The sequence below is a fragment of the Amblyomma maculatum genome, chromosome 1 (assembly GCF_055883805.1).
Source record: "Amblyomma maculatum isolate TAMU_Amacu chromosome 1, ASM5588380v1, whole genome shotgun sequence".
Classification (NCBI taxonomy): Eukaryota; Metazoa; Arthropoda; class Arachnida; order Ixodida; family Ixodidae; genus Amblyomma; species Amblyomma maculatum.
This window is the reverse complement of record NC_139344.1, coordinates 147,353,228-147,378,430: the sequence shown is the minus strand read 5'-3', so window position 1 is coordinate 147,378,430 and position 25,203 is coordinate 147,353,228. Positions and strand designations below refer to the sequence as shown.

Sequence of the window (25,203 nt, the reverse complement as noted above, 5' to 3'; positions counted from 1 at the left end):
TTTCGAATATCCAGAAATTCATCTAATTCGAAATAAATTAGCATCCAAACCAAATTTTTCCCAACCCATTGCTATACTCATAGCCTTAGAGATTTTGGTTGTGTTCTGATTGGAGAGCCTAAAAGGGTAAGTGGAGGGAATTGTGAACGCTTGCCTACAGCCAACGAAGACTGGTTTGAGCCGGTGCTTTCAATGCTAGCGGTGGCAAAACATCAGCTTCTTAATCCGCAGTTCAAAGTTCTTTAAAGCAAAAAGGCATTTGTCATTTCGAACTTTTTTCGCTTCTCGAGTAACTCGCTCCATTCGATTCAATGTTTCACGCTTTTTTGGCCATTGAAAACGCTTGAAGTGTCTGAATAGCTCTGCGCAATTCTTTTCTGTCACAACGTACCAAGAGGAAAAAAATTAGCAGCACACGGAAATATGAAAAAGGTAGAAGCAATGCAGCATTCCCGCACAGCCATCAGTATAAAACAACGCATGCTACAGCAATCATGAAGCTAAAAATCATTTCAGTAATACAGCCTGGTCTGAGTTCTCTTAGTCTTCTCCAGTCTGTGTTGCAGAGCTCGTTGAAAAAAAAAAAGAAAAAGAATAAGAAGATCTGACCGCAACCTCCAGCAGGACCCTTACGTTCTCTCCCGCCGCTTCCTTCTCTCGCCCTCCTCGCTCAAGATTTGACTTTTATTTCAGTTGCCAGTTTTAGGCCACTTTTGGCCGCGTCTCGACTCCCCATTATGCACGCTGTGAAATACTCCAAGTGTGCCCTCGCTGTTGCCCTCTCCTCCCGCCCTCTTCGTCACTGCGAAGGCAGTCGCAGTGCTCGCCGTGACGGGATGAAGCCAAACTCGGTACTTAAGACAAGTGTGTCAACGCCTCCGAGGCCAGTTGTCCTGTCAACCCCGCTCTGGTTTCATGGAATAGCTGTACCCCTCGAGCAAGCCAACGGTAAGTACGCCACTTGACATCAAGATGTGTAAGAGCTATTTGTCCTGGACGCCTCTGTGCAAGGAAAAAGTGCTGGATGCATGCTGGCCAAGAGGTTTTAAAAAGTACAGATCTCTTTTGTGGTTCAAGTTCCTCGGGCAGGGCGGATACAGTGGTTAAAGCGCACCGTTCAATGATGACGCTTTAACACAAGTTTCCGTCTTGCAAATATATAGTTCTGTTTTGGTTTATGGGATTTAAGGTCTCAAAGGAACTCGGGCTATGAGAGACGCAGTATATAGTTCTGCTCAAGTGCATGAAACAGTCTGAACCATCGCAGGTTAGCGCACTTTTTTTACTGTGGACTTCATATGCAGGGTGTGAAGCCGATCCTGAGCCGTTAGAACAGATATTCACTATAGAGTCGGAATACAGGCCAAGCGTACAAGTGTATGTAACTGCAAAATGACGTAGAACTTTTGTGACCCACATCGATGCTCAGATGTGTGTGAATAACCTCTCTCAGCGTGATTTGCGTCGATGTTGATTAAACGTCCACGCAGTAACCGCTAATCTCGAGTGCTCTAAAATATTTTTTGTGCACGAACTGTTAGACATTGCAATGATCGCCGAAATAACAAGGAATTTGAAGATGGCATTTCTTGCTTTTATACTGTGCACACCTTCACGCTTCGTCTCGAACGTGACAATTTCTTTGCACTTGGAGCAAAGTACAGTGACTGACTTCAATTTTGTGCGCTTTCGCCAGATATCTTGCCCATTATTGGTTTGCTTGTGATTATTAATTACCCCTTCGTTTAATGACAATGAAGCCCAGATCTCTGTCCGTTACAAGATCTTGAAGCTCATCATCTGTAATTACTACTTATTTGAAAGTGTGCCTTAATTCGCTCACCAAAAGTGTAGCAGATAAACTCCCTCAGCTTTAGTAGTTAAACAAAGCTTTTAGTGAATGACAGCCTTTCATTGCAACTTAGGTTATCAGTTGTACATACCTGAGCCCGATGATCTGGGGCACTGGAGCGATGTGCTACTGAACGAAGAAAGTGAAATGTAGACTGAGGTGCTTTCTTATATAGATACAGTGCCATTTCCAGGGTAATTTGTATGTATGTTATCGCCTGTTCCCGATGCGGGTACCTGCTTTAAAAATTCCCTTTCTTTGTGTGACAGGGCGGAGTTCGATTGTTGCGCACAGGTGTGGTCATGGCTGGACCTGTCAGCAAAGTCAAGCACGTGGAGTTGAGAACGATTTCTGATAGCCATCGCCTTATCTGCCTCAGATTTTTCGTTATCGAAGAATAGTGGGCATAATGAAAAATGTGTCCTTGGCAATGCTTATTATTTGGCGCAGTCCAGTGGCAACAAAAATCAACCGCTACAGATCCTTGTGCTTCGTTTTTGTTTCTTTTTGCAGACGGGCCACGGAGTTGCCGATGCCATGCACGTACTCACGTTCGCGCTGCGTAAGTGCTGAGCGGGCTACGAGCCTCGTGCGCTGGTGTTTCAGGCGTACTACATGCCGTGCCTTCTACCAGTCCCTTCCACTGCGCACGGCGGCGCGCGGCCTTGAGTGCTAGGCGATAGAAGTCCCTTCCCTCTATTGTGTTTGTATAACAGCCACACCAAAGCTGCTGAAATTTTCCAACGTTAGAATCCTGCCGATTACGCGAAGTTCCTTGAGATAGCGGAAAAAGAAAACACTTAATGAGATGGGTACGGCTCGCTAGGTAAGCAACCATTTGGAATAAATCACTTTGGCTTGTGCATAGTAAAGCGAAAGCACAAAAAATACAAAGAAAAAAAGACGAAGCTACGGAATGGGTGAGCTTTTGTTTTTTGTTGTCTTTTTTCTCTACAAATAATAGGCTATCTTGACGAATTGCGGTGTGCCCAAACACCTACCGCCGCCAACTGATTCTTTTAGAGCGAGAACTCTACTACTCCACGTACAAATCCAGGGACCGCTTCGGTCGGTGTCTTCGGATGACTTTCAAGCTCAGCCAAGGGTAAAATGAAACTTCGCTCGCCTAGTGACAAGTCCCGCTTACTATAGTGCGCTATGGTGAACTGGTGCATGACCGTATAACTTAGCGTTTATGTCCCCATGGCTAAATGACCGTTCTACTCATTACACGCTACATTTAATTACGATTATTAGTCAACTGACAGCGAAAATGGAACTTTACAGCGCATCAGCAAGTCGTGTATCATTGGATAGGTTATGGCGGTCATAATTGCATTAGACTAACTGTAGGTCTTAACTATTTCTATAGAATTATTATTAAAACTGAACTTTAAGTTGCAGCATCGAGTCATCTATCGGATATCTTACGTGGAATGAAATGACACTTGACTGTTTTTGTTATATTTAATTACTGTTAACTAGTTAAATAGACGAAATATGAAAGTTACAGCACTAGGTTGTACATAGATGAATAGCTCATGTCGAGTATGATTGACCTGGACTAATTTAAGCCTGAAATAATTACAGTTCCTTAGTTTTTTTGTAGTTAATAATTGAACATCATTAACTACATTATTAACTGTGTCAGGTTAAGTGGAGAAATATGGGAGAGGCCTTCGCCCTGCAGTGGGTATAATCAGGCTGATGATGATGATGATGTTGTTGTTGTTGTTGTTGATGATGATGATGATGACGATGATGATGATGATGATGATGATGATGATGATGATGATGATGATGATGATGATGATGATGATGATATCACCAAATCGCATATCGTTGATTAGCTTATATCGAGTAAGACAGCACTACACTAATTCGAATAAGATAAGCTGTCGGGCTGTATGGTTGGTGCTGATTCATTATGATCGTGCTTTGTGTTAACTGTGCTCCGTCCGTGGCTACACAACTACGATAATTGTAGGCCTTAATTGCCATTAGTTAGATAACAGTGAGTAAAGATTGAATTTTACGCTACAACGTGAAGCCGTATATCGATGGAAAGGTTTTCACGAGCAGAAAAAAAAAATATTTTTCATTGTTCAGCTTTCGCTTGATCTTTGGTATATTCAAGGGTTAAACCCCTGAGCTTTTCTTTTTTGCAACCTTTACGTGGTTTCGAGGGCGCAACGTAGGCTGGCCCTGATGCTTGCTCTGTACATAAGCAAGACAGCAGCACAAAAGACTATACCGCGTGAAAACAGTTCACTGTTTTTGTCCCGACTTTCTTTTATCTTACAAAGTAGTGCGGCGGTACGATTTTTTTTTTTTCTCTGACGTCGTTGACGCAATCATCAGTGTGAAAATCGAAGTTACGAACTGCGGCATTCAAACGACTGAATTACGCTTTCAAAATGACTGGTGCATCGTATCAATACTAGAATCCCAGTTTACTCTGACATTGTCGCACTATACGTTCCAGATAAAATACAGTCGTGTCTCGTTATTACGACCCCAGGTAATATAGACGACTTGAATTGCGGGCATTTTTTAAGAGGACCAAACTTTTTCAATGTATATATGCGTCGTTAATATGGAAATTCACTGTCCTGATTATGGAAATGAGTGAAATACATAAAGCTCATTGAGGCCCGTTTTTTTTTTTCTTTTTTTTTTTTTTTTTTTTTGTCACGGCAACATGGACAGTGATGAGACAAAAATCTTTATTTATCCAGCCAGATATTTAATTTTCTGTACATTGATTGCAGATCAGTTGAACGCAATTAAAAAAGGGTAAATGACTTAGGTGATCATATTTATTATTTTGTGGCTTCATGACTTACAGTGTAATGTTTCTGAACTAGTGCAAATTACCATTTTCCGCATCGCATGAATGGCTGCAAAGCAAACTCTCTCTCCAGCTTATGCAAGGTAGAGCAAGATCAATTTAGCCGCTTTCAGCAGACTGGGTGCTGATGTCTTGTACATGGTTAGTTGTTGAATATGTTAACTCATTCATCTATGATATGCCATTAAGTTATATAATGGACTACTATACCTGTCAAGTTGCATCGCATTATTTCGATCATACTGTTAACTGGGTTAAAGGGCTCGTAAATCCAACAACTGTCTATTTTCTAAATCAGTGACCACCACTATGCAAAGAGTCCGACGTTGATGATACCGCTCCTATTTAATTATTTCCCTTCGCAATTCGTTATTACGGACGATTCGCTATATGGACAGTACTGGTCGGGGACCACCCGTCCATATTAACGCGGCACGACTCTATGAGGAAAATTCCGTTATTACCGCTGGTAGCGTTTGGTATAACGGAGCTCATAGAGACCCACGAGCACAATACGCCACAATGTCTCCTGAAAAACAGCATCCTTCTGACAGCCTGAAAACATCCTTCTTACAAACTCTGGGCTCGAGCGCCTTGCCTAAAGTCCTTTCACTTCATATGGATTCTGAAATAAGCTTTAGATCCATACATGTCACGTATATACTAATATGCTAAGGCATTAAGTGCCTTCATCGAGGCGAAAAAGCTCGTCCTTCCCGATATAATACCCGGCCATCGCGAAAGTGAAAATTGTTTTCAACACTCTTAACCGCGAAGCAGCGTCATTGGACCAGTCCTTTGGATGAGCAACCCCTCGCGAGGATGCGCACGTGTATGTAAATAAGCGCGTATAGATATTTTTCGCCCCTGTCTCGATGGACAATAGGTCGAAGTAGTTGTTATGCGAAGGGCGTCCTTGAAGTGGCGCCACAGCCTGGTAATTAAACACGAACGGCAATACCAGGTGCCTTCAGAAAGAATACGAGAAAGCGTGACGCGTTTAGTCTCCTATTCACCGCAGCCAGTGGCGCAGATAAATAGTGATACTATAAGGAAAACGAAAACGCAAGGAAATGAAACAAGAGTTTGTGTGTGTGTGAAAGGGGGGGGGGGGGGCAGAGAACGTTGCACCGAACCGGCTTCTTCCCAACGCTGACGCCGCAGTTGGGTGGCCTTGGTCGCCGAATCCTTTCAGCTCCTCGTGCTAGGTAGCGGACACTGAGAGCGTTGCTTCTACACAGACTACCGGAGCGCTCCGGACGAATGACACGGTCTGTCTTTCGCAACCTCAGTGTGCGCTGAAAGGTCGCGCGTGAAAATAATGGATGGTCACGCGAGACCTTCCGCTCCATCGCGGCGTATATTTGTCGGGATTAACGGAGGAACGAGACCTCCGTACACCGCGGCAATCATTCGAAGGAGAAATGAATTGCGATTGCCGTGCTTCTCTTGTTTTTACTGGCCGGGAGCCGTGCCGATGGTGCAGAAATGCAAAAACGTTGTGCTGTGTTAAGCTCTCTAGTTTGTTTCACTCAATATTTGTTCATTTGTGCCAGTCCTGCTCTCTTTTCTGTGTCAGCCGAACGAACTAATGAAGGGAGGCAAGTAAAAAATAACGAAACAACGTTCCCGTCCTCCTTACTATTTTGTTATTACTTTTCAGGTGGGCCTTCGGTATTTGACGCATAAGATCATCTCCTCAAATCATGAATTTCTCTTTGTCTTACGTCACATAAACTAAATGGTGTGTGTGTGTGTGCGTGTGCGTGTGCGTGTGTGTGTGCGTGTGCGTGTGCGTGTGCGTGTGCGTGTGCGTGTGCGTGTGCGTGTGTGTGTGTGTGTGTGTGTGTGTGTGTGTGTGTGTGTGTGTGTGTGTGTGTGTGTGTGTGTGTGTGTGTGTGTGTGTGTGTGTGTGTGTGTGTGTGTGTGTGTGTGTGTGTGTGTGTGTGTGTGTGTGTGTGTGTGTGTGTGTGTGTGTGTGTTCTTGCGGTATTTGATATAAGCTCACGATCTTCTGAATTAAGCTGAATTGCGTGGGACTAATTTATAAGCTGTGGCCTTCTACCTACCCACATTCTTTCTTCTATAATTCATCAGGAAAATTCCAGTACTAGTTCTCCAGACAGTAGAAACTTGCCCGCTCGCTCTGATATTGGTGCTTTCTGAAAAATGCTGCACCCTTTGAGCCTACTTTGTAATTCCCTGTGAGAATGTACATACAAGGTTCGAACAACTGCTAAGTGCAAATGCCATCTTCTGTTATATTTCTTTAAAGACCGTAGTGGTTATATGCATCAAGACTCTGCCTCCTGGCGGCATCTCTAAAAATGGTTTCAAAAAACCACTTCTGCGCTACATTTAAAAAAAACTCTGATTTATGAGCCTAGTGCGTATTTATAGCTGTCGCGAATATCATAGTATATCGCAGCAAAAATAATTGCATGCAATCGAGCTGGCCAAATACGAAATTGCGCAAACAAGTCGTTTTTCATTTCGCTTTCTGTTCGAGGCGAGGGTTTCAATGGAAGGCTTCAGGCGGCGAAGATCGGCAAAATCGGTGACCGGAGACATTAGCATCAGCGCACCGTAAACTTCTGAGGCCGCTTAAGGCACTTTATTAAGAGAGAAATGCGATAGCGGTGTATACGCATGCACTGCGCATGGACAGAAGTTGATGACGGCAACGACATGCAATGCACAGTGCGAGAGAGCGCCAGTTAACCACGAGGGGTGATCGGCCGCGGCGATCGCTATATATGAAGTTCCGTGCTCGACTCCAATGAGGACATCATGCGCACTAAATCCGCTACGACGGTTTCTTTGTTTTTCTGAGATGGCAAAATGTCTAGAGTTCCCGCAAATCTCTTGAATTTCTTATGCACTTCGTGAAATATTGCTGTTGGACTGAAACCTCACTGGTCAGCGGTCCTCCGCGCCCATATACCCCACTATTGATGCTTAAGGAACGAGGAAGTTGCCAGCACCACATATACTTTTCTTTTACGTTTATTACCGAATAGCGTTTGATGTCTCTTTAGCAGTGAAATCTGGCGTCCACGTTGATTTTGGCGGTGAGCGAAAAATCACGACCATGCCCCTACCACATGGTAGTCGGCAGGGGACATAGCCAGGCTGCGAAAATGTATTTGCATGTGTTTCCAACCGAGGAGGTGCTGCATCACACAATAATATAACCGAAACGTGTTTCATGAATGACCTGTATTTCGTTTTGAATTTTTTAATCCCATTTGGTTGAAAGACTACCCTTTTATTATTGCAATTAACGCGTTCGTTCACCAGTTTTCTTCTTGTTTCTGTTTCAGTTTTCCTTGGCAGCACAACAGCAAGAAGCATGCGGGTATGTTAAATCTTCTTTCAGCAATAATGATATGCGGAACTTGAATATTTTATGAGAGGCGGATGTAGCATCGTGCATTTCTGCACTAAACTTCGCGCGTTTCGACCTCGCTTTGCCGCTTTGGCAAAAAATGACTGTAGCCGTTTTTCTTATCTGCCATCGCATATGTCATTACAGATATACCGCTACTTCTAGCGACCCCATCGCTTCAGCGTTGCAAGATTTCTGTTCCGCTATTATTGCCCACTACATTACGATTAGCCCTCCAAACGTATTCGAAATAAACGTGAACGAGACGAATTACGTTAATTAAAGAAAGCTTTCAGACAGCCACGGCTCATTCCTTCAGCACACGCGGTCCAGCGCTCTTCTACACCAGCGCTGAAATTTTCCACAGCGACAACAGCGCTATACGTACAGCGTGACCATCATAGGGAACTGTTTTGACGGCCTAGGGCTCACCTGAAAGAGCGCGCCGCTGGGGCTCCAATCTTGCTTTAGAGGAATATGCAACTGTGCTGTGACGTCACCTGTAGCTTTAATCCTCTGATATTTGTCTATTTATTTACTGGTTCATTCTTTTGGTCGCTCAAATTTAGATCCTGACTAAGGCTAATGTAGTACGGCGAACAGACAACTTAATGTCCCTGAGTGTCCAGGAAAAAATAAGCGTATCACAGCCCGGCAGAGGATCAGTTGGTGGGGCGTTCACAAGAAATTGGCCGACAATCACGACACTGGGTAATGTGAAACTTGAGCGCAGCTCCCAGAGTATTTTAGATTTTCAACATGCGTAGGTGAACAATTTAAGAGAGACTTGCTTCTATATATGTGCAGTTAGAACCTACAGTATACGTTCCCACAGAACCATCCTTCATCTGGCACTCAATATTTTCTCCTTTTTGATTGTTGTAAAGAAGGGGCAACTATGACACCTGCCTGCACCGTTGCCATACCCTGTCGTCCTCGCCCCAACCGGCGCGTCGGTAACACGAGCGCATTACTTTTCTTCGCATATTCCCCCGCTGAAAAACTTGCGGGATCCTTAAGCGCCGCTTTAACGGCATGATGCCACGGCTCTTCTCTTCGGCTCCCCTTTCAAATCCACGCTCGTTTACCTGCACTTTGCTAAAAACTTAATCGCTACTCCTTCATTCGTGCCCCCATTATCCCATGATACTCGTTAGCACACAGTCGTAGGCCAACTCAGAATCTGGAAATCTACCTTATATACCCCTCACCCCAAGCCCTCCGAACAACCTTACGGGACCTAAGGGTTACACGCCTGACTCGACATCCAAGAATCCGACGTTCGATTCCCACCTCACTTTTCCATTTGCCCTTTCCGAGCTTATGCCACTTAAAAACGCCGACAACAACACCGATCCCGAGTTATACGCTGAACAGGAGGCTTAACTCTCCCGCGTTAATATACGCACTAACCGCCGAAAACTGAGCGCGAATCCTCTGTCTTAGCAGGGCTTCACCGTCCTTCTCCACATTCCACATTTACGCTTCCGTCTCTGTCCTTTTCACACTCTAGCCACATCCACCTCTTCCGCCTTTCGTTCTCGCCCTTCTGTAAGGTGCTTTCCTTAGCTCTCATCATAGCAATCTGCTTTCTAGGCAGCCACCCTTCAGCTTCTCGTAGCACCTCCCTCAGGTTGGGCATTATTCAGCCATCATCATAACCTCATCCTTGCACGGTAGCCAACCTCCAGGCTACTCGTGCGGCAGTCCCATTCCGGTGGCGCATTACTTCGCTCTCGCTGCGTAGCCCAAGTCACAAATCCTCTTACCCTTTTTCCCCTTCTCTTATTCCAAATATAAATGATGTTTATCGAGGCCCTGCCTCTGCTTAATACAGTGGTTAATAGTCTAAAAAGAAAAGAAAGCACCACAATAAAGACTACATGAAAGCTATGACGGGAACTCTGCACTGGCAACAGTGGAACATGGCAAGCTGTGAGCCTTTCCTTATCGATGATTAAGAAAGCATTATTCTTTTTCGGACAGAACGATTGATGCGGTGCTGTCGCATTGTTTTTGGTGTTTATGAATTTCGTAGGCTTCTAATGATTTTTCTAGTCATCTTAACGCGGATATCTGTCAAAACTTCTCACTGGCTGAAAATGAGGAAACTTGTTTCTTTCTCCTGTGCAGTCCCTGCCATGTATGCCAAGATGACGGGCTACAGCGTTATTCATTTTTTTTGTGTGTGTGTTCTCTTAACCGATCATGAAGACCTCTACCAGTCTGGCCCATGCAATGCTTACCACAGAAAAGCGGAAGCCTGAACACAACATTTTTATTGCACTCTACAAACCTGCTCTTATGCCAATTGGCACAGGCCGCCTTGCTTGTGTTGCAAGAGTTGACGAAGGAGCAAAGCTTAGAGAGCTTACCAGACGCGGAAAAAATCACATCCACTTTGGCACGTGAACCCGCCTTTTTGAGATTTTGTGAGATGTTTTGTAAGTACCCAGTAACCGCCATCTTTTTTTTTTCTTCTTTTTTTCCTTTCAATGACTCCAATGCGAACTGAACTCAAGATGCGTTTTAAAAGGTTCTTTGATACGAAAGTTAACAAGCCAAGTTGGGTATCCTGCCGCTTCTAAGCCCTTTACTTGAGTCCCAAAGCTATCTTCCATTGCGTGACGGCACGATTTCTCCAAGGCTTTGCGGCAGACTGGAATGATGTGAGAGGCTTCTCGCTACTTGGCTAGTAGCGCTTCCGCTTCTTGTGGCAAGCACTACACAGGCAAAATTGGCAGATGTCCCAATGACCGGGGAAGAGAACACAAAAACAAAAACTGAAGAACATTGTAGCCGATCAGCTTGGTCGTCATTGCAGTGACTGCACAGAAGAAAGAAAAAAGGAAAAGAAAGAACCACATTTTCCCATTTTCAGCCAGCGCGAAGTTTCGACCGATTGAAGCGTTAAGATGACTAGAGAAATCATAGAAGCCTACGAAATTCACAAACGCCAAAGCTAATGCGTAAGCACCTTATCATTTCTCTCCCCGAAAAAGAATTACGCTTTTTTTAACCATCGATAACATAATGCTCACAACTTGCCATGTGCCACTGTTGCCACCTGTAGAGTTCATGTCGTTTCTTTCATAATGTTTCTCATGTGTGTTTTCTTTCCCTTTGAGACTGCTAGTCACTTTATTTAAGAAGAGGCAGAGCCTCAATAAATGTCTATTGTAAGTTCAGCGTTGTCTTTGGGTCTCCTCTCGTCCTCGTCATATGCGCTTTGCCGATAATGTCTAAACAACATGTCCAAGCGTCCACCTTGTCTGGTTATCCATATTACGCCGACAACAGAGCCAACGCTGGAAGTGTAGGAACGGGAACATAAGACCGGCGCTCTATTAGCAGAGTTGGTAGAGACACAGAAGTCGCAAGTTATGATTATTGAGGTGCACACGGCGGACTATGGAGATGAGACGGGAAAAAGCGAATAATTAAATGGTGAAAAATAACCGAGGTGGGACTTGCGTAGATCTCGAATTAAATGGAAGAACAGAGAGAGGAATCTACTGTAAGGTTATTTCACACTTCAGAGCCAGGTATTCAAGTACAACATTGTTGAAGTAATCAAGGACTTTGGTGTTTCGCTAATATGACTGGTGTGTCATTTTCCGATAAGCTTCTGTTTTCCCAAACTGCGTGTTCATGATCTCACCCACTCGGGCTCTTGATTATATTCAAAAGTCTCAATGCATCAGAAGTAAGCTATGGAGAAGAATATCGCACACGCGTAAGTAATCAAACAGGGAGGTTCTCTGTTTTATAGGCAGCGTGTGCATAGCCCATGAGAAATCGGGCACTCCGAAATGCACACTCGTTTCATTTGCTTCCTTGCTGATATTGTGTGTGACCTAGTGACCTACTTTGCATTATATCTTTGCAACAGGTCCGGCGAGGATCATACAGTCTTCCCGACGGCTCAGAGTTCATCGTGGGCCTCCTTAAGACTTCTTTTCGGTGTCGGGCCAACGGTTATTTCGCCGACGTTGACAACCACTGTCAAGTGTTCCACGTCTGCCATGAGCAACCAAACTTCATGGGTCCTTCCAGGTACCAGCTGTTCAGTTTCGTCTGCGGAAACACCACTATATTCGACCAGCTGACTCTCACGTGCATGTACCCTGAAGACGCCATTCCTTGCGGTACGGCGCCTCTTTTCTACGACGTCAACAGCAATGTAGGCGATGAAAGCGCCTACTTTTTGACAGACGATGATGTTGAGAGAGGCGCGCTTCACATACATGACTCGTCAGAAGACGTACCCCCGCAGCATCCATCGCCTCACCTTCCGCCACATCCGCCGCATGTCGACACTCCCGATCAGTATTTCAATGGATATCGGGAGCTGGGATTCTTTGATCATTTCGAAGATAGGCAACCGTTTCTGACTACAACCAGCTCAACCACCACTACTACAACAACGACTACCACGACCACGCCCAGGCCATCTACAACTCGATTCACTACCCGGCCGTCACGACGATCAAAGTACTACCAGCAGCGCTCGAAGGCGCGTACCACTACGGCTCGCTATCGCACCGATAGTCCCGCCTTGGACAGCCCGCTCAGGCCTTGGGAACTTCACAGGGACGCGCGACGAAAAGTAACAACTTCAGTCCAGACGGCCAGGCCAACGGAAGCAACCACCCAAAAGCCACAAAGAGGCCGGAAAACTAAAATTATAGTTACGACTATTCGAAAGCCTGCCACTCGCCAGCCCGCGCCAACTGTGCCGCCACGTCGGCAGAAAGAGAACATACGCTACGACGAAAGGTTTCTAGAACCACCGCGGACAGTTCCTTCATTCAATTTTGATTTTGAATTCCGGCACACTGTAAAACCAACCACAAAACGCCCCAGACTGAAATCTTTCGAGGACGAAACTCCCGACAGCCTTCTAAAGCAACTTGAAGAAGCTTTCGCGCGCGACTACCCAAATATTCACACAGGCGGCAAAGCGCCAGTGTTCCCTGGTGTGAAGTCGGTAAAAGGAGCGACCAAGGACAAAAAATCAGAACCACTGATCTTGCCTAAGGACGAAATCCCGGTCGACCTAAACACTACTGTTGAGCACAAACAAGATGAAAAACAACCCAAAGGGATAGCTGTATTAACTAAGGATTTTATCCAGGTAGCCCCGAAAGACGCTGATTTGGCCCTTGTGGCTCCAATTCTAAACACAGGTACGGTTTCACCTGCTGCAATAAACGCGTCATCAGGAGACGAGATTCAAGTTACCGAAGCCCTTGTGTCGAATATTGAGGAGCCGCTGCTGACGCAGCAAGAAGGACCGACATGGAAGGATGAGGGCCGTAATAACGCCACTAGCACTGACTTTGCTGTGAACATTGACGAGTCCCTCACGAGTGAGCCTGTGGTCACCACTAACTCATCGTTACCGCAACCATATTATTCTCCAACCGAACCTGCAACTCCACAGCTTGAACGGGAAAACCCACCGCATCAATCGGAGGACGCCGCTAAATATCATCCGTAACAGAGCAGAGTGCATTCATCAAGAGGCCGGTTCTCTTGATCTTGGGCAGAAATTGTTCATGAACCTGCAATAAAACGCTAAGAAATAACCTGTACATACTAAGGAAGTAAAGCATATTTTCATAACATTACAATGTAATTATGTGTTCCTTTACAATACTGCAAGTAAAGTTAGCCAAGTATATCATTAGTGTGAAACATGAAATGCCGTTTCATTTATATCTGCGAAGCTGAGGATTAATTCATACACATCAATGTTGCTATGCCTTGAAGAGGAGATAGCAGCTGCTTTATCCAAATGCGTAGCAGCACGGCATGGTAAGAGCGCGAGGTGGACATGGACTCGGTCCCAAACGGTAACCAGTTCTCTGGTGGTCTATTTACTCCTGGTACTATCCACATCATTACCATTGAAAGCAAAAAGAAACCTTATATTCATTCCTGGATTTCAAAAACTCTCGTGTTTTGTGGCACCCGTATATCCACTCACGAGTTTAGCGTAACTGTCTGAAGGATATTTTGCAACTGCGCTAATATCGTCTATCCAACTGTATTATGCGGTATCTGGAAAGTATAACCAAATGGTAGTTGCTATGATTCTTGCTGTAATTTTGATAGGATAAAGTGTTATATCATTCAGTTTGCACATTTATTTTTATAATGCAGAACTGTTTTATTTAAGCAGGGAGCAAGAAAGGGAAATGTCCCCCTTACTGTTCCTTGGCCTCAGGGGGCACCGAGGATGCACAGTACCCAGAAATATGGCGCCACAAACACAATCACCTGAGAAAAAAAAACACAACACACGATTCACGTGATTATTTCTGGGTACTATGCAGCACCAACTCGCCCCTCAAGCAGTTATTCTGAGGATGGACAGTGACGCGGCCACAGTTGCTCTCGGAGAAGAGTACATTTGGCGCGAGAACCACAGCACCATATATGCATAAAGCTTGATTATAAGTCATTAGGCCGGAAGATTTTCGTCTAAGCCGCAAATTGGAGCCGCCACGTCATCATTAAAAGTCGATTGACATTTCAAATGTTACTAAATGTTTTCTTAATTATCACAGCAAGAAACTGTCTCATAGCATTTCACGGCCTTTAATGGCACCGTGACGGCTTCATTTTGCGGCTGACATGAAAATCCTTCAGCTTCAGGGCTTTTGACCAAGGCTGTACATCAGAGAACATATATTGCCACCTCTCAAAACTTTGCTTTCACAATAGCGTAACAGTGCTGTGCAAGAAGAAAACAAATATGAGTGCAGACATTTAACGGTCAGCAGCACAGAGCAGCGCACTTTTGAAGAAGGTCGCGCAGTACAAAATCATGCATACGCTGACATGAAGATAAACTCATGCTAGAAGGTGCGAGCCATTTTCTTTGCAATATCAATCATTTAAGAATCAGCAGTACACATCATCCCGACTGATATCCTGCAGTTTCTTTTCCATGGTTCCAATTAATAATCCAATTTTCCATGGTTTCCAAGAGGCGCAATTAATCGAACCGGTCTACGTTAGGGCACTACAATTCTTTTGTCCGTTTGACTGCAAGTGCTTAAAATAATGAGCAATAATTCAATAATGGGTAAGTGAACAATGCATGCTTGTGAACCGGGTGATACGTTTTTGATACTAACGATGTTTCATTGGTCAGACCATCTGATGTTTCTTTGAAAAGAATACTCAAAAGTGAATTGGCTTTCAGCTAAGGCTATGCGACTATTCGAAATTTTTGAATATCGAAGGGAATATTTTCATATTCCATTCGTTAAGCGAATTAAATAGTGAAAATTGAAATTATTCGAAACTCTTCGAATATCTCCGCAAAATGTCGAAAATGTTTTAATACTTTTCGAATAACTAGTACAAAAGAACGATTGGTTACCTCCGACACCACTCTCGGAGGCAGCGCCAGCTCAGAGCACGTACTTAAGTTGTCACGTACGTACGTGACAGCTTGCAGCCGCAGTCAATCTACGTGAGTAGCAGAGGTTACCATGTTAGGGGCCTTCAACGCGGCCGTGATGCGGTCCATTCATATGGAAACATTTATATTGCAGGCTTTATAGCTACAATCGCGGAGGCCACTTCTCACAGTCGTGCCATGGCTCATACGTCTCTTATCTGCCGTGAAGTGGCGCTTACTTTATTCACTTTTTTATTTATGCTTATTCACTGAAAATTTGATTCACTTTCATCATCAATGATTGAAATTAAGTTCATTATGCATGCGGCGCATGACATCAGAGTTGAAGGAATGTTGTCAGCTCGCACTCCTAAATCTCTCCACTATCTCCGGTTTCCAGCTAGAGGGGTAGCCGCGAGCTAAGTGTGAAGGAATGAAAGAAATGAAAGTAAATCGAAGGAAGAGAGCACGATGAGGAGTTCACGTGCTAGCGATAACGGGTTCGCAGAGCCGAGAGTGGAGGAAGCGCCTCAGGATACGTGGACGCAAGTCGGGTGAAAGCGTCGCTTCGTTATTTGTAATCTCTCTAATATATTGCATCACGTAATCTATTTAACTAAATAAAGTGGTTAAAAATTTCTTGTTTTTGATAAAAACAACCAGTGAGTACTTCTCATGAACTTCTTAATGAACTTACTGCATGTTATTCTAGTCTTGTATCTACATTTTTATACCATTTCCCAGCAGTGCTAGTGCCTTCAGCATATTTTTTATTTGATGGTTAGTGTTGCCAAGTTTTCTCTTATCTTCTCTTCGCTAATGTAATGTCGTTCGACTGATGCCATGTTGACAGTACTCTATTTCAAGTTGTGTGTTCTAGTAGTGCCAGGCTGTATAATCTAGCCAAGCTGCATCTAGTAACTTTATTAACCCGTGCCAACTCCACTTCACTTTACTGAGCATTAATTTCTTCTGATTACTGATTATGGCACTGCGCAATCTTTTTTATTTTTCAAGATTTTGACTTGACCTAACTGGTAGTCAATGGTGACGCAGCATACGATACAATCCCGTCGGCGTATAATACAATCCCTTGAATTATTGGAATGTTCGCTATATCTCTTAAGCAAAAACAACAAAAGAATGACTACTTAATCTTCGCTAAGCAGTATTTAATGAGGTCCGCTTAAGGTTGAAAGTTATACAGGGCAATAAACTGAAATCTGATTAAAATAAATGAGAAAGCATCCAAATTATACAACTTCGTTCAGATCACTTCATGTTGCTATTCGGACTACGCGGCTCCGCGGCGGCTTACGAGAAAAGATCTTCCCCTACAACTTCACACGGATTGACAGTCGTTTTTCTTGACCCTTCCTTTGGGAAGACGCACTAAACTTTTATCCATCAGTATTAAGTGTAAAGAAAAAAGAACTGAGCTGTCACTATCACAGCGCAAATTCTGCCACTCGGTGTGAAACTTCGGATTCCGCCTCGCTCGGTCCAAATGACTTCCACCTAATTAGGTGTATAGTGAGACAGATACTGTTCCTTCCCCCTCCCCTATAAAAAGACAAATAAAAAAAAGTATAAAAATATGGCGGATTAGAGAAGCGGTGTGGCCTTGACCTGATTAAATGTAGGTGTCCACCAAAACGTCGGACCGATACTGTGCCTTTCTTTCTCTAAAACCAACTTAAATAAAAATATAAAACGATCACGGAATAAAAAGGCGGTGTTAAAGGCGCTTTTGCGTCTCATAGGGAAAAGCTTAAGTGTCACCCTAATTCAAATCATCATATCATGTACAACCTTGATAACCCATGCAAAATCACGAGTAACAAAAATTTCGCTCCTATGACAATGTTTAAAATATGCTTAAAACCTCACTATTTTTTATATCAACGTTTCTCCAGCCCACCGGCAATTTTGGCGTAAGATTCAGGTCGCAAGGGAGATAACAGCCGCGGATGTGTATAGGCAAGCGGCGCAAGTCATCAACACACTCAGCTTACAGTTCCGGTACTGTCTGGCAATCTTGTTTAATTCGATATATAAAGAGTAATGGTAACATAGGTAACAGTAAATAGTAACATAGCTCTCATCTTGTCAAACGCAAATCTCGTCTTCATACTACCGTTTTATTGCATCTCAAACGTCGCAAAAAAAAATGTTTTTATCTTAGGGTTATCTCTTAAAGTGTGTTTGGCACAGCAAACCTGTTTGATCATTTGAGCAAATTTTTGGGTCTGTCCAAAAAGCGAGACATTTAAAAAAAATGCTTTGAGTATTAGATTCTTGGCGCATAACGATGTTAATACTTTTTATTGTGTATACAAAAATCGGAGAGCTATGCGTAATGCTGTACAGAGCCATTTTATTATTTCGAATGCTTTCAGTATCTTAATCCACCAGAAATGTTGCTACCGAGTACTTTTCGAAAAAAATATTTTTTTTCAGTTTCTACAAGTTCTATTCGGTCTTAAAAAATGTTATATATTTAAAGATGAAAAATACCATTTCTCTGCATCCAGGCCTATTTCTGACATATATAGAAATAAAAATGCGAAAAAACCCGGCGTTCTTCATCCATGACTAGAATTTCATCAAAGTTTTATATCACGACCTCTTTGCTTGGTAGCCAGGCAATAAATGTTCAAACAGTGAAGAGTAGCACCACTAAAATAATTTCCGTCCGCCTCGATCTCCTCTCCTTTCATATCTTTGCATCGAGGGCTAATCACAATGGGCTCCCCGCCCACGGAGGCACACAGGCCTGTGTGCCGCGCGCTTTCGCGCGCTCTTTTCTTTTTCCGGATGCGAGTGCACTCGGCTACGCCCCAACGGCGCGTGTCCGGCTGCTGCGCGATTTCTGATGAATCGCGGCGCGTGATAAGTGTGGAGCAAGCAGCCGCTGGGGGGATTTTCCGGGGGAATGCGGCTGCTCTTGGAAAAGCTGCCAGCGGGCACTGTTGTTGTGACGGCTCGTAACAGGCAGCTACGACGTTTCCAGACCAAGTCGGGGTGTGTTGCCCACCCTGGCCCTACAGCGGAGTTGCACTAGTGGCAAGCCTTGAGACGGAGCATGTTAAAGTACCCGGCTTGAGTGGTTGCTTCCCACGCCGCCCGTCTTTGTGTAACTTCTTTGTGTTACTTTGTGTAAAGTAACTTCCAATATTCTACAGCTACTTCATAATTATTTTCAAGAACATACGTAGGCCTTTAGTTTTCTAGCATCTAGCAATATCCCACAGTTGCCTCAAAACTAACAGGCTCCCAGAAATTTGAACTTTAAACCAAGTCAGGCGTGCCACTACTTGTAACCATGCTCAAGGTTCGCATATACGCAAACATGTGCACACAAAAAATATAAAACTGAAGATAGCTACTCGCGCACGGTTCTGCCATTACAGTCCCAGTCAACCCGCCAAAATCACTGAATCTTTTTACACAATGCGCCAAACACAGAAAATGGTCACTAAAGCGAAGAACGGAATGGTTTTTCATAAAACAGTTTGACGCAACATTTTTTGACATTGGACTAAAGAGAAAACCAAAACCAAGTTGTTTACTTCGTTTCCAAACCTCATTACGCACAATTACGTAGTTCAATGAATAAAATGGAATGGTGCACCAATGACCCGTTTTATTATTACTTTTTTTTTTTTTTTTTTTTGTACGCAAACTTGCCATAAGACATATTATATAAACTCATGTAAATGGTTTTCCGTGAGGAACCGGAGCAGGCTCCCGCTCTTAGCGTTGTCGGTGAGCCATTTAGAAAAGTCATCTTCCCTTGTTGTGGTTAGACCCACTTCGCGCAGAATCTTTGTCCTTGATTCCCTTGTCCCTGCACAAGTCCATAGCAGGTGACGAACATCCACTTCTGCAGCTGGTGTGGAACACTTTGGGCATGTTGTTGGTCCGATTTCAGCTTGCGATTCCCATCGGCATTTTACCGACGGGGTAAGGGCCGCCCCAGCTCTTATCCTTCTAAGGGAAACCTCCTCCAATCTCGTTAAGTTACGAGGGAGTGGGAATGTACACGGGGGAATGAGGGCACGTGTACTTTTCCTTAAAGAGGATGCTAAAATGGAAACAGCGGAGCGGGCATCGAAAGGGAGCCTGGTGGGGGGCGCATTAGTGTGTGGAACTTCGTGTGTGAGGTGGTCAACTTTTCTCTGCTCAGCGTTCTCAGCATTGTCTTGTGTCCAATGTATCTGGATGCTTATCTTTGTTTTTTATTGAGTGCGTGGATTTCCTGGGTAACAAATAGCGTCTTCGTCACTTTCTTTAGTTGTTTTATGGCGGCTAAGGAGTCTGTATAGATGTGGGCTTCTGTTATCGAATCTATTTTATTTATGGCCTCCATAGCATCGCGGATTGCATAGAGTTCCATCACAAGCGGGTCCGGGTATTCTAAAAGATATTCTTTATGTACCTTTAGTTCGCTGTGTGTTGGACTAGTAGCTGCTGTTCTACCGCCATTTTCTATAATTGATGCGTCCGTATATGCAATTAAGGTACCTGGAAGTGCATCAACCAGAGGTCGAGATGCCAGCTTTTCTTTGCGACGAAGCCGAGTGGTCTTGTTTGTCGTGATAGTAGTGAATTCCCAAGGAGGGGGGTCAGCCATTGGTGGTGTTCGAACTGCCACTTCGTTGTACAAGGATGCTATGGGCGTAACGTACTTTCGCTTCATATCCCTTGTTGCCTCTCGTTGCTCAATTAATTCTGTCAACGTATTTATCTGTGCAAACTCTTGGAGAATAGGGATAGGGGTAAGTTTTGGTAAGGCCGTGATAGTGCGCATTGCGTTTCTATTTATTGTTTCCAATTTTGCCCATTGCCGCCTCGTGAGTCTTTGGAATTGGGCCTGGTATAGTATCCTCGGCTGTAACACTGATTGTACAAGACGTCTTGCCATGTCCGCTCGAGCTCCTCCTCCCCTAGACGAAATGCGTTTTATCAAGTTTAAGGAAGTCGCAGCTACTTTTTTCACTTTATGAAGCCATTGTGTTCCTTTGCCGGATTTGTGAATTTCTAGGCCAAGAACTCTCAACTCGTCCACATCTTCCAGTGCCTGATTTCCAATCTTTAGGGAGACTCTTTGCGTTGCCAATTGTTTTCTTCCATTCTTGTTGGCAACATGAATGTAACTGGACTTTTGAGGTGATAATTCCAGGCCTGCACTTTGCACGTACTCATCTATGGTATTTAAAGCCTCTTGCAGATGCCGAATCTGTCTGTCAATTTGTTTATGAACAGACCAAATCGTGACATCATCTGCGTATATCATGAACCCCACTTCTGGTATTTTAGCTAATTTCCACGCCAATGGGATCAGTGCGATATTAAATAATAAAGGTGCTAACACTGACCCTTGTGGCACGCCTCTGTTCGAGGTGTAATTGCCAATTTGTTTTCCGTTTATCCGGATAGAAAACGTCCTGTCCTTAAGCAGATTATGTACTGCTTTTATGACCTGCAAGGGAATGCCCATACATTCCATGTTGCTAAGAATCTTGGCATGTAACACGTTGTCGTATGCCTTCGCCATGTCGGTAGCCACTACAGTGCGCACTAGGTGGCTATAAGGCGACACGTGTATGACCTCTTCAGCGAGCACAGCCAGTCCATTTTCTGTCCCAAGGTTTGTTCGGAACCCAATTTGTCGAGCATGGTATTTTTTATTACTTTCCAACCACCATGACAGGCGGGTGGCTATCATCTTTTCATAGATTTTGCAAATTGTGGGTGTTAGCGAGATAGGCCGCAAAGATTCTAGACTTGTGGGAGGTTTCCCAGCCTTTGGTATTGTTACCACCACCGAGTGTTTCCAGCCGAGTGGAATGTCTCCTCCTTGCCATACCTCATTTACCACATCCAACAAGCCGTCAACTGCGGCTCCTTCTAAATTCTTGAATACTTCATAAGGAATATCGTCATGTCCAGGCGCAGTTTTACCATTCGCTTCTTCTATAGCAGCCAATAACTCCAATTTTGTAAATGGTAATGTTATTCCTGTTTTATCAACCGCATCCACTGTCGGTGAAGGCGCCGGATAATGTGCGTGGTTCGGGAAGAAAAGGGCAGCAGCCTGATCTGCAAACTCTTCTGGTGTAAGCTGTAATGCGAGTCTAATACTTTCTGCATGATCTTTAACCTGCCGCCTCTTTTCCATGCCATGGAAAGTCCTCCAGAGGGCCTTGTTATTCGTTCCTGAGCCCAAACGACTGCACCACTCATCCCATCTCCTATGAGCCAGCTGTTTTTCATATCGGCGTGCCTGTGCCGTCACTCTGTTTACCTCAATTCTTCTTTGCACGTCTTCAGGATGGCGACCAGCCTGTATCTCGGCCCGCTTTCGGCGTGCCCAAAGTTTTAGTAGGTGCAGGTCGGGAGTTGGCTGATCTTCGTTCACTGTAGTTGTAATGGTGTGATCCTTGAGTACCTTTTGAAGGGTAGTAACGAGAGTATTCGGGCTAACTGAATGCGTTCGAGTATCCTGCCGTACACCATCCCAATGTGTAACAGACGCTTTCTTTCGAATTTTCTTCATATGTCCCAAATTAAGACCAATACCAATGGGGACATGATCACTACCCCACGCATCTAATTCCGCCTGCCATAGTGGTGCACCAGGGCCCTTCCACCACGTCAAGTCTGGTGAGCGTGTTTGTGTTGCAGGTAGTGTTGCGACTCCTGGATGATTTAGCAGTGTAAATTCCATTTCTGTGAAGGCAGTATGAACTTGATCACCCCTTTTAGAATCATAATCATATCCCCATACGGTGTGCGGAGCGTTAAAATCTCCACCGATTAGTATCGCAATTCCAGGGTATGAATGGCGAATATGCTTAACCCATCCAAGATTAAGCACTGTGTTTCTTGGCCTAGCGTACATGGACACTAATATAAGGGGCGTTTTGTTCGGACGCGTGAGTACAGCAACTACTTCCTGCTGAGTGTTGCACCACTTGCTCAAGTCAAGTGGCGTTTGGGGAATGTTGGCCCTAATGTAAACGGCAGCTTTTCCTGGTGTTTCGGCCTCTGCTCTTGCTCGTTTATCAGGGATAGAAGGACAATGGTACCCTATATATCCTGTTATTGAATATAACCTATTGTGCTCCTGTATCAAGAATGCCCATGATTGTAGCTTACCGTACAATAATTTTGTATTTATTTCCCCAACTTTATTACAGAGCCCTCTGCAGTTCCATTGTGTAATCTGTTGCCACTTGTTTCGGCTACTCCTATCCATGATGTAAGCTGCTCTGAATGAGGTGTGTCAGTTGCGTAAGCGTGTCCAGTACCGCCTTCCAAATAGGTATGTTATCGGCAGGTTTACAATTCGGAGCATCCACTAACTAATTATTACTTAGTTGTTATTCAGTCAGTCGACATTTTGAAATGCCTTCAAACGTTCAAAAATACTTTCAGTTTGGCAGAAACACCTTTAAAATACATTACCTATTCCACTTACATCAAAGAACATACTTTCTTAACCCAATGCTAGATGGGGCGAGTGTCACATGTGCTACTATAATATGTAATGATGTACTGCGAACTATAAAGTGCAGCCAGCCAATGCCTGTCAAGAGTCTGTTTTATTTTTTTTTTTTCAATCCTTAAAACAACGCGCATAGTTCAAGGTATCGTCTTAATGATTCATCTCAAGGGCTTAACCGCTTCGCGCGGCATAGTCTCGGCTTGACGTCGATAAGTGCCATACAAAATTAATTAGTCTCCTTGGCAGCGAATCAGCTAGTCTAACGCTGCACATCTAAATCATCTGAGGATTTATGTGTGCATGCTTTTTTTTTTCTTTTTCAATAGCCGCAAGTACTTTCGTAACAAACCTAAAACTACACAGTACCTAGTTTAATATCATGTTATCTCTCGTTACACTTGTGCCGGTTGTTTATATCTCTAGGCGTTAATGTGGTTATATCCATTTAAAAATTTTGCAAGGAGTGAAAAAAAAATCTCCAATTCCGCTGGGTAACCAAAAACAAGAAGCTTCAGATGCTTCCGCTCAGAATTTTCTTTTTTCTTTAACATTTTGTCCCAGAATACGGGGGATGCCTTGCATAGATTTATAGAAGCTGACGCAAAGAAAGCAAAGTGCGAAGTGTATGCAGATTGATAGGATAACACCAATAGCCCTGAATGTACCCACGCCCGCATCTGAACCATCGCACGGCCCAGCCCTGCACGGGCTTTAGTTTTGAGCAGCCTCACGCGTGAAATCCGCGCGCATTCAATAGCCTACAGGTCTCAGTAGAGACGTAACCGCACCTAGCAGGGACGAGGCCGCAAAAAGCGGTTCTTTTCGAAGTATGCGCGGCGCAACGCGGAAGCCGCCGTAATTCGGGGATCTTGCTTTTCACGGGGGCGTATGATGCCGCTGTGACAGCCGGGCTTCCTGACGGAGCGCTGTGCAATTCAGCTGTCAGGAGAAGCCACCACCGGAAGCCCACCTTTGGGACTGGGCCGAACTATCCACGCGCACCCGGAAATTGGCCCCGAAGTGGTCGAATCGGGACAGACACAGCGACAAGCGTGATGCCCCGAATAAAGCCCGCAATCAAGGGTTGTTTAGCGGTGAACACATGGCGTGTACGGCGTTAGACTTTTCCTCCTCCTCCGGAGGGTGACCGATCCCAACTGATCGACAACCGCTGCGTTGCCGACGAACCCGAAGGTCAGGATGAAAGTTTTGGGCTAAATAAATCAGATCCAAAGCATTTTGCGCCTTCCCTACGTGTGATCATCTGCTTATATCGTTTGCTCCAGTAGCTGGGGATATTGGATGATTATCCGTGTCCGGGAATTTCACGGAAACGCTAGAAAACAAACCACCCACAAGCTGCCGAAACAAGATAATGAAGGCAATGTGGAACATGTATTTCGGCACTAAGAAGCTGCATTCTATTAAACGAATTTTCATGAAAATGTTCACATTGATCAACAAAGGAAAAAAAAAAGCACCTATGTCTTTTTTTTTGTGTGTGTCAGTGACTTTTGGATTCCTTCGTTGATAGCGTGACGCTGCTTTGTTACGTGCTGCGTTTTCAAGCAGCTCGGGCCTAAATATAGGCCTGCGTGCTTTCAATGAAAATTCGCACGTCGTCCACACCTGGCGTCAGTCGTATCACTTCATATGTACCTCATGACAAGCCCCTCATTTTGCATACATTTGTTTGCTGATAAGCCGAATGAAAGTCTCGAATACGGCAATCTTAATGTCATGGGTAGGGTAACAATGTTCTCGCACCGCTCCTTTCGCTCCCGTTCGATCACGTTCCACGTGACTCTCGCAGTAACAGAGGACATTCCAAGACCATCGTTATGAATGAAGGTGATGCTAGTAAACATTCTCAAGAGTACGTTACACGCAAAACAAATACCTGGAAAAGTAGAAGACTGAACAGCCGTCACCCTAGTTCGGTTGGTGGAGCAGCGGAAGAAAAATTGGAAGGTCGTGGCTTCAGATCCAACCTGCTGCATGTGGTTGTTTTTATTCTACTTTCTAATCAATTATCTTCGTGACGCAATGATTATTTCACATCAACCAAGGCAAAAAAAAAGCAAAAGAATCCTTGCGTTTTTTTCTTGCTGTCAATAGCTGTTGGCTGCCATCGTGTATATCTAATGGCGAGCTCCTAAACTTTCAAACATTTGTTTGCTGA

General features: G+C 44.3%; 1 protein-coding gene across 2 annotated transcripts; it reads left to right on the top strand.

The window, feature by feature from the left end:
- Nucleotides 1-709: 709 nt before the first annotated feature.
- LOC146204275 (uncharacterized) lies at nt 710-13,703 on the top strand. Of its 2 annotated transcripts, none has more exons than XM_084586362.1 (4): nt 710-960; nt 2,376-2,414; nt 8,027-8,061; nt 11,984-13,703. In XM_084586362.1, the coding sequence occupies exons 1-4, from the start codon at nt 738-740 to the stop codon at nt 13,592-13,594; spliced, it is 1,908 nt and encodes a 635-aa protein (XP_084442488.1). In that variant the 5' UTR covers nt 710-737; the 3' UTR covers nt 13,595-13,703. The 2 variants fall into 2 exon arrangements, with proteins under 2 accessions (XP_084442488.1, XP_084442481.1); XM_084586355.1 differs by having other exon boundaries at nt 834-948; nt 2,366-2,414.
- Nucleotides 13,704-25,203: the final 11,500 nt, after the last annotated feature.

Coding starts and splice junctions, on each gene's coding strand:
- LOC146204275 (XM_084586362.1), top strand. CDS start 738: ATGCACGCTGTGAAATACTCCAAGTGTGCCCTCGCTGTTGCCCTCTCC. Junction 961..2,375: donor AGCCAACGGTAAGTACGCCA/CTTGACATCAAG, acceptor AGACGGGCCACG/GAGTTGCCGATGCCATGCAC. Junction 2,415..8,026: donor CGTACTCACGTTCGCGCTGC/GTAAGTGCTGAG, acceptor TTTCTGTTTCAG/TTTTCCTTGGCAGCACAACA.